The 13,777-nt window shown below is 43.8% G+C and overlaps 1 protein-coding gene and 1 non-coding gene across 2 annotated transcripts in view; one reads left to right on the top strand and one right to left on the bottom strand.

The window, feature by feature from the left end:
* SCARB1 (scavenger receptor class B member 1) overlaps positions 1-13,777 on the top strand; it is a 112,146-nt gene that overhangs the window by 62,144 nt on the left and 36,225 nt on the right. Inside the window, 2 exon segments of the mRNA XM_043963721.1 lie at positions 6,259-6,400; positions 12,989-13,192. Of these exon segments, the coding sequence (XP_043819656.1) occupies positions 6,259-6,400; positions 12,989-13,192 (346 nt within the window).
* LOC122737501 lies at positions 11,173-11,278 on the bottom strand. The gene has a single exon (XR_006354336.1). It is a non-coding gene; the product is annotated as a U6 spliceosomal RNA (small nuclear RNA).

Genomic DNA, 13,777 nt, shown 5'->3' with positions numbered 1-13,777 from the left:
GGGGGGGTGTCAGACCCAGCTGCCCATCCCGGCTCTCTGGGACTCATGACAGGAAGGAGTGGGCGGCCTCTGTATCAGCCGAAGTCTTCCCGTCATAGAGAAGGGGACAGGGAAAGGTCTGTGCTCATCTCGTGGAAGAGGCCCAGGAGGCCCTACATTGCCTTGAGCTCATGTGGAACAAAATTCTAGAATAGTATAATGTCACTAGGGTATTTATTAAACACCTACTATGCGCTATAAAGAGCCCCTGCCTTCAAGGAGTTCCTGGTCTGATGGTGAGGGTGGGGTGGGGCTGGAGGGGAAAGAAGCAATGCAACCTACAAACAAGATGTGTGCACGCATTCCCAACCTTGCATACACACATTTGTATATACATACATACATGTACAGCATATATTAGATATTATCTTAGAGCACAGACTGTTGGGGCTGGAATAATGATAATAATAATAACAATGATGACAACGATGGTGATGATGATAATGGCTGACATTTATATAGCATCTACCATGTGCTGGGCACTGTGCTAAGCACTTTACGATTATTATCTCATTTGATCCTCACAACAATTCTGAGAGGGAGGGCCTATTCTTATCTCCATTTTACAGATGAGAAAACTGAGGCAGGCTGAGGTGAAGTAACTTACCTAGAGTCATACAGCCCAATTTGAACTCGGGTCTTCCTGACTCTGGGTCTGATGCTCAGAGGCCACCTTCATTTTTTTTTGTTTGTTTGTTTTGCAGGGCAATGGGGGTTAAGTGACTTGCCCAGGGTCACACAGCTAGTAGTGCCAAGTGTCTGAGGCCGGATTTGAACCCAGGTACTCCTGAATCCAGGGCCGGTGCTTAATCCACTGCACCACCTAGCCACCCCCGCCACCTTCATTTTTAGAGATGAAGAAACAGAGGAGGGGAGTGCTTTGCCCAAGTTTACCAGGTCATTAGGCAAGTACTGGACCAGAAGAACTGCCTTTCCTCCCCTTTGGCTTGGGGCACTTCCTGCTCCATCACAGGCACTCCTTATATGTCTTGGGATTGCTCACAGAGTGGCTTAGAATCACTGATTTAGGGCAGGAAGGGACCCCAGCATCCCCTGGGTCCTCAGCTTTACGGATGAAGAAGTTGAGGCAGCAGAGGTGAAGTGGCAGGTTGGCGTCTGAGGCCCCAGCATGAGTGAGGTCCCCTGCTCTGGCCCCTAACCCAGAGCCTCTGCCTTTGCTCAGAGGCCGTCCACTTGTTCTATTAGCTCAGGGCAAACAGAGATGGCTTCACAGGGCAAAACGAATGGGGTGGTACCTTTCTAAGCAAAAGAGCAGTAACTCTGGGCACTCTGGGAATCGCTCAGCTCTAGCCTGGAGGGTTGGCTAGGGTTTGTCCTCCAAAGGTCTCAGTGCAGTCAGCTTAGGGGAGAGAACAGTGGACCCACCGAGGGGCACATCCTCCCCTTCCCTCCCAATTCTTGCTGTGAACCTAGGGGCAAAGCGTTCAACGTCTCTGAGTGGCGATTCTTCATGGGAGACATGGGTATGACAAGCAGTTTGGCACAGTGGTTAGGGGGCTGTCACTTCACCTTTAGTGCCCTAGCCTGCTCTCCCTTCCTGAAAAGTGGCAGATCTCTTTTGATGGAGGGAGCTGAAATACCTGGAGCGCCCCATGCTGATGACATCACCTGATCAGAGATTTAGAGCCAGAGGATTAGCCCAGCCTTCCCCTTTGACCTTCAAACAAACACACCAGGGCAGCTAAGTGGAGCAGTAGATAGAGCACCGGCCCTGGAGTCAGGAGGACCTGAGTTCAAATCCGGCCTTAGACACTTGACACTTACTAGCTGTGTGACCTTGGGCAAGTCACTTAACCCTCATTGCTCCACCAAAAAAAGAAAAAGAAAGGTAAGGCCAGGCTCTCTCAGTGGGGGCCTCTGGGAGTCCCCAAAGCCCATTATTTTCTCACAATACATATATATATCACACATGTATTCATTATATATGCACACAAACATATCCATGCCAGTGGTTATTCTCATCATTATCAGTCCTCGCATGGTCTCCAATTCCTGGCTTCTCAATTCTCTGTCCCACTCAGTCTTTGCTCAGAAGATGTAATGATTATAAATCATTATAAAAATGATTATTTTATCAGCTTCGGGCAAACCCAGAATATAGTGGGCACAGTGATTTTCCTCACTGAATCACAGCTCTGATAACAGGATGATGGAGAAGTGTGTGGTGGGCACAAACAGGCCTTGCCACGTGACAAATGAGCAATCACCCAGGAGAAGCAACATTAAGGATGTCCATGGAGAAACATATGTCTAGGGGAAAAAGAACAGACCAGACATCTATCAAGAGCATTCCATTGACATCCATATGATATCAAGAGAGCTGGGGGGCAGCTAGGGGGTGCAGTGGATAGAGCACCAGCCCTGGATTCAGGAGTACCTGAGTTCAAATCTGGCCTCAGGCACTTGACACTTACTAGCTATGTGACCCTGGCAAGTCACTTAACCCTCATTGCCCCGCAAAAAAAAAAAAAAAGAAAAAAGAAAGGAGAGAGAGAGAGCAAGCGCACGTGCGCGAGTGAGTGAGCTGGAGAAGACTTTACCATGTTGAGGAGACCTCCCTGTGGTGAATTTGGTGGGAAGTGGCAGGGTGGAGAGGAGGGCTGGTTGTGAGTGAAAGTGATAAGGTCACAGGTCTGGAGGCAGAAGGGATATCAGAGGTCATCATCTGATGCCAACTCTCTCATGTTAAGTGTTTTCAGAATGGAACCCCAGAGAGGTGACTTGCCCAAGATCACATAGGTTCTAGGTGGGATTTAAAGGTACAGGTTCTAGGTGGGATTTAAACTTGGGTCCTTTAACTGCACATGCATTGTTCTTTCTACCATAACTTAATGGACAGACAGGTTTGGAGGGCCTGCCTATACTGATAGGTACTCTGTAATAGAGTGACCTTGTGAGTATTAGGACATATATTTGTGAATTAGTTTAACTTATCTGGGAGTATTGTTCCCCTCTCCACGAATGTGAATAATTGAGTATTGTCTGTTGCTTTAGAATCCAAGGCAATTTTTGAAGCCAACTGGTTCAAACCCAACATTTTACGAACCAAGAAGGGGAGACCCAAAGAAAAAGTAATTTACTCAAGGTTTTACAGATAGTAAGTGACGCTGGTGGAATTTGAACTTAAATCTTTGACTCCAACTTCAGAGCTGTTTTTGCCATTTTACCAGGGGGCAGAAGGAGCAGAAAAGGCTAATAACACTTTGGTATAAAGACTTGGAACCTGGTCTCAAAGGCCATTGAAATCAGGGGCAGAAACAACTGCCTAGACACTTTTCCAACTCAGGGTAGGAATTCTAACCCTGCAAACTAAGGAGGGGAGTGAGGGTGCTTTGGGGGAGTCACTTACTTTGAGGGAATGTAGTGAGAACACATAGGAATAGCACTTTGCACATGGTAGGCATTTACTGACCAATTACTGAAGTGACCAAGAAGGTCAAAGGACCCTGGGGTCATCTGGTGCCTAGCCCTAGTTCTCTAGCCTGTGAATGTCTAATTCAGGACAGGTGTGTTAACTTCCTAATCAGTCAATCAATCAATCAATCAATCAATCAATCAATCAATCAATCAATATTTTTTAAACACCTATTTATGTGCCAGCCACTGAGCTAAGCATTGGGGGTACAAAAAGAGGCAAAAGACAGTTCCTACCCTCAAGGAACTTATATTCTAACGGGGGAGACAACATGCAAACAACTGTATTCAAAGCAAGCTATATCCAGGATAAATTGGAGATAATTAAAAGAGAGAAGGCGCTGGAATTAAGAGGGGTTGGGGGAAGCTTCTTGTAGAAGGTGGATTTCACAGGTACTTGTATTTAGAGAGGCCTAAAACAAAGGCAGAAATCCAGCCCTTGAGTACCTGAGGGACACAAAGAGTTAAAAAGCAATTAGAAATCATAGTGCCCTGGAGACTATGTGCTATTGGGTTTGGAGACCTGGCCTTAGAGTTAAAAGATCTGAGTTCAAATCCTGCCTCTGACACCTATTGGCTGAGCTACCTTGGGCAAGTCACTTAACTCCCTAAAACAGGGTTTTGTTTTTGTTTTTTGATAAGGCAATTGGGATTAAGTGACTTGCCTGAGGATGGATATACAGCTAGTAAGTGTCAAGTGTCTGAGGCTGGATTTGAACTCTGATCTTCCTGAATCCAGGGCCAGTGCTCTATCCACTGTGCCACCTAGCTGCCCCAAGACAGGGGTTCCTAACCCCTTTTTGTGCCCTAGACTCCTTTAGGAGTCAGGTGAAACCCATGGATCCTGTGTCACAGTTTTTTATGTGCATAAAATAAAATATGTTGGATTTCCAAAGGTAATGGTCCCTGCCTACTGGGGAGGCAGAGGTCAGTCTCCACTCACTCTGCAACCACCAATCTCCTGAGCCTGGAGGGGAGGGGGGAAGGGGCTGTGAAACTGACCCAGGGCAGAAAAATGGAACAGGTAAAAGCTTCCATGCTCATCCCTATGGGAATGGAGCTCATGAGCGACTGTTTCACTACCAGCTTGGATGAGATAGGAAGACCCAACCTTCAAAAAAAAAAATTTAAAATACACTTATCCAAATATTTTAAGTTCATGGACTTGGGTTCCAAAACCCTTCTGTAAGACTAGACATTGCAGAACAGGCACTGATCTTCACTGATGAATGGACGTCCTTGCCAGGAACTCTATGCTGAGGGATTTATTATTATTTTGTTTGTTTGTTTGGGTTTTTTTTGCAGGGCAATGGGGGTTAAGTGACTTGCCCAGGGTCACACAGCTAGTAAGTGTCAAGTGTCTGAGACTGGATTTGAACTCAGGTACTCCTGAATCCAGGGCCAGTGCTTTATCTACTGCGCCACCTAGCTGCCCCCTGGGATTTATTTTTAATTTGAGGTGCACTGACTCCTTCTTTTCTCTTCTCTAGGATACCATAGGTAGATTTCAGGCATTTGTCAATTTGAGTAAGGAAAAAAAATTACATCTTTATTTCCACTAATGTTTAATTTCCTTTGTCATCCTATATATTTCATTGTGTGCATTTAAAATGTGATTCTGAGGGGATTCATCAGGTTTCATCAGACCAAATGCTCAAGGGGTCCAGAGCGCACGCAAACTGAAGAATCTCTGCTCTAGACCAATGAAGTCAGAGGTCTTTTGTTTGTTTTTTGTTTTGTTTTGTTTTGTTTTGTTTTGTTTTGTTTTGTTTTGTTTCCGGTAGCATTGATATTTTTGTTTTCATGGAAGGCTTCCTGGAAGACCCGGACTTTGAGCTATTAATTACCTTAAGTAGAGGGATTGAGAACTCTGCTCGTGGGAATTATTCGGCCCTGGACAGGATCCCTGGAATGTTAGTCACATGGGGAGCTGGGCCAAGAACACCCGATACCATAAATCGCTATACAAGTAGTTAGAAACATGTAGGGACAGGACTGGCCGGGACCCTGCTGTCTGAATTCCAGATTTTTGTTAGAACAGGGAGAGAGGGGTGTTAAGGAACATCAGGCAGAATGCCTAGGGAGGGAGAGCTGGGGTTGGGGGAGGTACTATAGCAAATGGGATTGGGCTTCAACTCCAGTTACTTCTTTTTTTTTTCTTTGTGGGGCAATGAGGGCTAAGTGACTTGCCCAGGGTCACACAGCTGATAAGTGCCAAGTGTCTGAGGCTGGATTTGAACTCAGGTCTTCCTGAATCCAGGGCCAGTGCTTTATTCACTGTGCCACCTAGCTGCCCCCAAACATTGAATTACTTCTTTTTATTTTTTTTTCCCCCCCGGGATTAAACTTCAAAGCATTTACTAAATTTGCTAAGCCCCGGGGATAAACATAGCAATGGAAGATGGTCTCTGCTCTCAAGGACCTCCTGTCTAACTGGGGGAGACACTTTCTTAAATTAAAGAGTCCTAGGGGGGCAGCTAAGTGGCGCAGTGGATAAAGCACCAGCCCTGGAGTCTGGAGAAACTGAGTTCAAATCTGACCTCAGACACTTGACACTTACTAGCTGTGTGACCCTGGGCAAGTCACTTAACCCTCATTGCTCCGCCCCCAAAACAAAACAAAAAAATAGCATGTCAAATTAAAGAGTCCTATTAGGAGGCTGGTAGAGTAGTTTGTGTGAAGGCCTGACCCTAGAGGAGATGGCCTGTTGAATGGAGAGAGGGGAACGTGTGAGAGATGTTGATGGATGGGGTGCTTACGGGTCCCCTTTGTTTGTTTTCACAGAGAATACAGACAGAAACGAAACATCACTTTCAATGACAATGACACGGTGTCCTTCTTAGAGTACCGGAGCTTTGTGTTCCAGCCTGAAATGTCCAATGGTCTGGAGACTGATTACATCGTGGTGCCCAACATGTTGGTCTTGGTGAGTCCTGCACACACCGCCACAGACAGCTAGATGGTACAGTGGGTAAGAGGGCAGGAAGACCTGAGATGGCATCTCATCTCCCCGATCCTTGCTAGCCTTTTCTCAGTTGTTGTTGTTGTTCTTGACCTCTCTGAAGCCTTTGATGCTGTTGAACACCCTCTTCTCTTCCTCTAGGTTTTTGGGTCACTGGTCTCTCCTGGTTCTCCTCCTACTCACCACTCCTCAGTCTCCTTTTTTTGTTTGTTTTGTTTTTTCAGGGCAATGAGGGTTAAGTGACTCGCCCAGGGTCACATAGCTACTTAAGTGTCAAGTGTCTGAGGCTGGATTTGAACTCAGGTCCTCCTGAATCCAAGGCCGGTGCTTTATCCACTGCGCCACCTAGCTGCCCCTCCTCAGTCTCCTTTATTGGAGCCATATCCAGGTCCCACCCTCTAACCGCATCTTCCGAAGATTTGTTTTAGGCCCTCTTCCTCTTCTTCTTCCCCTCCCCCCTCTCCCTCTTTACTAATCTCATCAGCTTCCATGGATTTCATTGCCATCTCTATGAGGATAATTCTCAGATCTACCCATCCAGCCCTAATCTCTTTCCGAACTTCCAGACTTCCATTTCTAACTCCCTTTTGGACCATCTTGTAGATGTTTTAAATGCAAATGTCTAAAATGGAACTCATCATCTTTGCTCTCAAACCCCTCCCCTATTACTCACTTCTTTATTACTGTCAAAGGTATCATCAGCCTCTGAGTCATCTAAGCTTCCCCAGGATCATCTTTGGATTCTCCCTCTCTCATTCCCTGTATCCAGTCAGTTGCTAAGGCCTCTCTCCTCTTTTTCCTTGGTGACATCTTCTCCCCTCTGACACTGGCACCGCTCAGATGTAGGTCCTCATCACCTCATACCTGGACTATATCTCAACAGTCTACTGACTCTGGTCCCCTTACCTCAAGTCTCTCCTCTCTCTGGTCCATCCTCCAATCATTTGTCAGATTGGTCTTCTTAAAGCACAGGTCTGACCACATCACACACCCTCGTCACTCTCCCCTCCTAGCTGTCTCCCAGAAATGTGGGGAGGGGTGGTGGAAAGTGCAAGAGCTTGCATCTGAGCCACGTTTTCAGGTCAAGTCGGCAAGCATTTATTAAGTGCAAAGGCACAAGCACTCGAGATGGAGAGTCATGTGAGAGGAGCATTTAGAGGCCAGTTTGACTGGATCACAGAGTGTGTGAGGAGGACTAATGTCTAATCTCAAAAAGCAGCAGCCAGGTCTAGAACAGTTTTAAATGCAGAGCAGAGGAGAAGTTTGGATTTGATCCAGGAACCACTGAAGTTTCTTGAGTCAAGGAGTGATGCTGTTCAAACCTATAAACTATTGTGACTCGTTATCACCTTCAGTATCAAAATCTTCTGTTTGACTTTTAAGTCCTTTCATCTGACCCCCTTTTGTCTTTTCTGTCTTCTTATACTTTACTCCCTTCCATATCTTCTTTGATTCAGTGACACTGGCCTCTTGGCCAAACAACATGCTCCATCTCGTGACTCCAGGCATTTTACTGGCTGTCTTCCATTCCTGGAAATAACTGACTGACTAACTCTCTCTCTCTCTCTCTCTCTCTCTCTCTCTCTCTCTCTCTCTCTCTCTCTCTCTCTCCACTCTCCCCCCTCTCTCACTCTTTCTCTGTGTCTCTCCCTCTCCTCTCTCTGTCTCTCTCTCTCTCTTTCTCCCTCTCTCCTATTTCTCTCTGTCTCTCCCTCTCTTTCTTTTCATTCTCTCTCTCTTTCTCTCTCTCTCTCCTCTCTGTCTCTGTGTCTCTCCTCTTTCTTCCTCTCCCCCCTCTCTCCTCTTTCTGTCCTTTCTTTCTGTCTCTATCTCTCCCTCTCTCTTTCCGTTCATTCTCTCCCTCTCCTCTCTGTCTCTGTGTCTCTCTCTCCCCTTTCTCCCTCTCCTCTCTCCCTTTCTTCTCTCTCTCTCTCCCTCTCCCTCTCCCTCTCTCTCTCTCTCTCTCTCTCTCTTTCTCTCTCTCTCTCTCTCTCTCTCTCTCTCTCTCTCTCTCTCTCTCTCTCTCTCTCTCTCTCTCTCTCCCCTCCCCCCGCCTTTGTCTCTACCTCTTGGCAGTCCTGGCTTTCATCAAGTCTCAGCTACAATCCCACCTTGAACAAGCCTTTCCCAGGTCTCCTTAATTCTAATGCCTCCCCTCTCTTAATTATCTCGAGTTTATCTGGTATATACTTTGTCCATAGTTTTGGGATTTTTTTCCCCATGTTGTCTCTCCTATTAGACTGTGAGCTCCTTGAGAGCAGGGGCTGTTTTTTGCCCTCTTTTGAATCCACAAAGCTTAGCACAGAGCCTGGTGCATAGTTGTCACTGAATACATACTTGTTAATTGTGTGACAATTCACCTAACCTCTGTCAGTCTCAGTTTCATCATCAATAAAATGGAGATAATAATAGCCCCTATGTCACAGAGCTGTTGTAAGACTGAAATGGGGAGAAAGGGATGTGACATAGTGGAAAGCTCGGTGGTTTTGGAGCCATCAGACCTGGTTGAAATCCCACTTCTGATGTTAATAACCAGTTTTGGGAGAGAGTTAGTGACCTACTCCTGACACCTTGGGGAAATGACTGCTTTCTCTGGTGGATCTGGAAATTGAGGTCAAGCCAACTGTAAAGGTCATAGAAAACAGACTGATGAGATGTCCTTGTATTTCATCTTGAAATTCCAGAAGGAATGAGGAATACAAGGCCACATTAGTGGCCATTGTTGTTTGTGTTATTAAGAGTAAGGATGTTTTACATTTGTGTATCCTCTTTAAGCCTTTCAAAGGGCATTTTCATTTCTTCATCTTTTAAAAAAATTAATATTTTTTCTACTTACATGTAAAAACAGTTTTTGACATTTGTTTTTAAAAATTATAAATACCAAATTCTCTCTCTCCCCTCACCCATCCTTAAGAAGGCAAGCAATTTGATGTGGGTTATACATGCACAGTCATGCATGTGTTATGAAAGAAAACGCAACAAAAAAAAACAAGAAAAATTAAGAAAGTGAAAAATACTTTGCTTTGATCTGCAATCAGACTCCATCAGTTCTTTCTCTGGAGGTTGATAGCATTTAATTTTTTTTTGTGTGTGTGGGGTAACGGGGTTAAGTGACTTGCCCAGGGTCACACAGCTAGTTAAGTGTCAAGTATCTGAGACCACATTTGAACTCGTCTTCCTGAATCCAGGACTGGTGCTTTATCCACTGTGCCACCTAGCTGCGCCCCCCAATAGCATTTTTTATTGTAAATCTTTAGGAATTGTTTTGGATCGTTGTATTACTAAGAATAGTTAATTCATTCATGGCTAATCATCATACAGCATTGCTGTTACTGTGTACAATGTTCTGGTTCTGTTCACTTCACTTTGCATCAGTTCATTTAAGTCTTCCTAGGTTTTTCTGAAAGTATACTGCTCACCATTTTTTATAGCACAATAGTATTCCATCACTATCATATGCCACAACTTGTTCAGCAATTCCCCAATTGATGGACATCCCCTCAATTTCCAATTTTTTTGCCACCACAAAGAGAGCTGCTTTAAATATTTTTGTACATACAGGTCCCTTTCCTTTTTGTTTTTTATCTCTTTGAGATACAAAACTAGTAGTAGTATTGCTGGGTCAAAGGTTTTATGCACAATTTTATAGTCATTTGGGCATAGCTCCAAATTGCTCTTCAGAATGATTGGATCAGTTTACAACCCCACCAACAGTGTATTATCCACTTTACCGTTCATCATAATCCTTTTATGTTATACTAGCCAATCTGTTAAGTGTCAGGTGGTTCCTCAGAGTTTTTTTTATTATAAAAGTATTTTATTATTTTCCAGTTACATGTAGAGATAGTTTTCAACATTTGTCTTTATAAGATTTCTAGTTTCAAATTTTCCTCCTCCCCTCCCCAAGACGCCAAGTAATCTGATATAGGTTATATATGTACAATAACATTAAACATATTTTTGCATTAGTCATGTTATAAGAGAAGAATCAGAGCAAAGAGGAAAAACCTCAAAAAAGAAAAACAACAGCACCCAAAACAAAAGAAATAGTATAGTTCAATCTGCATCCATATTCCACAGTTCTTTTTTTTTTTTTCTGGATTTGGAGAGCATTTTCCATCATGAGTCCTTTGGAACTATCTTGGACCATTGTATTGCTGAGAAGAATCACATCTATCACAGTTGATCAACACATAATGTTGATGATACTGGGTACAATGTTCCCCTGGTTCTGCTCATCTCACTCATCATCATTTCATGCAAGTCCTTTCAGGTTTCTCTGAAATCCACTTGCTCATTGTTTCTTACAGCACAATAGAATTCCATTACATTCATATACCACAACTTGTTCAGCCATTCCCCAGTTGATGGGCAGCCCCTCAATTTCCAATTCCTTGCCACCACAAAAAGAGCAGCTATAAATGTTTTTGTGCATGTGGGTCCTTTTCCCATTTTTATCGTCTCTTTGGGGAAAAGACCTAAAAGTGGTATTGCTGGGTCAAAGGGTATGCACACCTTTATAGCCCTTTGGGCATAGTTCCAAACTGCTCGCCAGAATGATTGGATCAGTTCACAGCTCCACCAACAATGCATTAGTGTTCCCATTTTTCCACAGCTTCTCCAACATTTATTATTTTCCTTTTTGTCATATTAGCCAAATCTGATAGGTGTCAGGTGGTACCTCAGAGTTGTTTTAATGTGCATTTCTCTAATCAACAGTGATTCAGAGCATTTTTTAAAAAATGGAACGCTTCACGAATTTGTGTGTCATCCTTGCGCAGGGGCCGTGCTAATCTTCTCTGTATTGTTTCAGTTTTAGTATATGTGCTGTCGAAGAAACATTAGAGCATTTTTTGTTTTGTTTTGTTTTTGTTTTTGTTTTTGTTTTTTATTTTAGTGAGGCAATTGGGGTTAAGTGACTTGCCCAGGGTCACACAGCTAGACAGTGTTAAGTGTCTGAGGTCGGATTTGAACTGGAGTCCTCCTGAATCCAGGGCCGGTGCTTTATCCACTGTGCCACCTAGCTGCCCCTAGAGTATTTTTTTATATGATAATAGTTTTGATTACTTCATCTGAAAACTGCCCATCATATCCTTTGACCATTTCTCAGTTGGGGAATGACTTATATTCTTATACATTTGACTCAGTTCTCTCCCATTAAGAAATGTGCTTGTCTTAATCATAACATTCCTTAGGGGGCAGGATCCTATCACTTACCTAAGGATGTAGGTGGTGGGGAGGAGAGGGAGAGGTCAGGTACTGTGCCCATTTAACAGATGGGAAGACTGAAGTAGAGAGAGGTAAAGGGACTTAGCCACTGTTGTGCCGGCAAATGTTAATAACTGTCTTCTCCTAAGCAAAGACAATCAATAAAACGATAAATCAAGCATTTGCTGATTTCTGAGGTATAAATTCTTACGCTGGAAATGTAACAATATGAATTAGTTCCAGCACAACCCCTAAAGCATAGTCTAAATGGGGTCACTCCTTTGATCAAGAAACTTCAGTGGCTCCCTATTATCTCCTGGATCAAATCCAAACTCCTCCTCTGCTCAGTATATAAAACCTTTCTGGACCTAGCTTCCACCTGCTTTTTGGACTTACGGGACATTAGTCCTCCTCACATACTTTATGGTCCTCTCACATGACTGTCCATCTCTAGTCCTTGTGCCTTTTCCTGGGGTTCCCTCCCTCCTTGACCCTACCTCTTAGAATCCCTAGATTCCTTTAAAACATGAAACTGTAAAGTCTTTGAGGACAGAGAGCTTGTTTTTGCTTTTCTTTGTATTCCTGGTGCTTAGCACCATGCCTAGAACACAGTAAGCTCTTAATAAATGCTTGCTGACTTGACCTGAAAACGTGACTCAGATGCAAACTCTTGCACTTTCCATCACTTTTCCCTGCCTTTCTGGTAGTCTCATGACAGCTGAGGTGGGGGAAGGGAGGGAATTGAAAGTCTGCTCCCGCATCTCAGGAAATGGAGCCAGATCAACTTCCTGTTCTGTTGTTCAACATTTATTAAGGGTCAACTGTGTGCTAGGCACCTTGGTAAGTGCTGGGGATACAAAGAAAGGCAAAAGACAGTCCCTGCCTTCAGGGAGCTTACAGTCTAATGGGGGAGACAACTTGCAAATAGCTATAGACTAACAATTTATAGACAGGATAAAGTGGAGATCATCCCAGATGGAAGGTTTAGAATTAAGGGGGATGTGCAGAAGAAGGTGAGGTTTTAGCTGGGACTTGGAACTGTTTTTAATAATAATAAATGTTGGGCAGCTAGGTGGCACAGTGGATAAAGCACCGGCCCTGGATTCAGGAGGACCTGAGTTCAAATCTGGCCTCAGACACTTGACACTTAACTAGCTGTGTGACCCTGGGCAAGTCACTTAACCCCCAATGCCCCTTCCCAAAATAATAATAATAATAATAATAATAATAATAATAATAATAATAATAATAATAATAAATGTCAGAGGCAGGAGGATCCCTCTCCCTCTAGTCTTGAACCCCAGAACTCCTGATGACTTCACTGTTCTCCACCTTACGTTCTAGGTCTCCTCAATGATGATGGAACACAAACCCATGTCCATGAAGATGCTGATGAGCCTGTCATTCACCATGTTCGGTCATCGGGCCTTCATGAACCGAACAGTGGGGGAGATCATGTGGGGTTATCGGGATCCCCTCATTGATCTGCTGAATAAATACTTCCCTAACCTGCTACCATTTAAGGATAAATTTGGCTTATTTTCACAGGTGAGTCGGAATGTGTCAAAATATCACACACACACACACACACACACACACACACACACACACACAGCTGGTTAGCTTGGCTTTTGAAAGCAAATACCCTGAATGAGATCAATCATTATTATTTTGTGTATAGGCCACACTAGTTAAAAAAAAACTATCTATATCTTATTAAGAAAAATATATTTTCATAACTGTCTCCTATGGAAAACAGTGAGAAATTCACAGAATAGATTAGAGAGCAGCATCAGGCTGTTGTCCCAAGAGCAAGGAGGCATATACATGCAGAGACTCTTTCCAAAAAAGGAGATCAGAATTCCTTTGCAAGCGAAAGTATTTAAGCCTTCTTTGCTCACTGGTAACAGACCTTGGTCATCCAAGTTTTAGCTCTCTATTGGTAAATCAATCAGATCCAGATGGATTAACTTTCGGTTTTTACCTGGCTCTTAGTACAGGATGTCATCAGTTTCATTAGCATGATACAAATCAGTTTGACGGTTCAACTTAACAATGTGGCAAGAGTATATGATTCAAAAGGGGTTGTCACAGTAAGGATTCTGAGAGGAAAATGACCGAGCCCTGCTTAAT

Source organism: Dromiciops gliroides, chromosome 1 (assembly GCF_019393635.1).
Source record: "Dromiciops gliroides isolate mDroGli1 chromosome 1, mDroGli1.pri, whole genome shotgun sequence".
Lineage (NCBI taxonomy): Eukaryota > Metazoa > Chordata > Mammalia > Microbiotheria > Microbiotheriidae > Dromiciops > Dromiciops gliroides.
The sequence above is the reverse complement of the archived record's forward strand: the minus strand, read 5'-3'. Positions and strand labels throughout refer to the sequence as shown.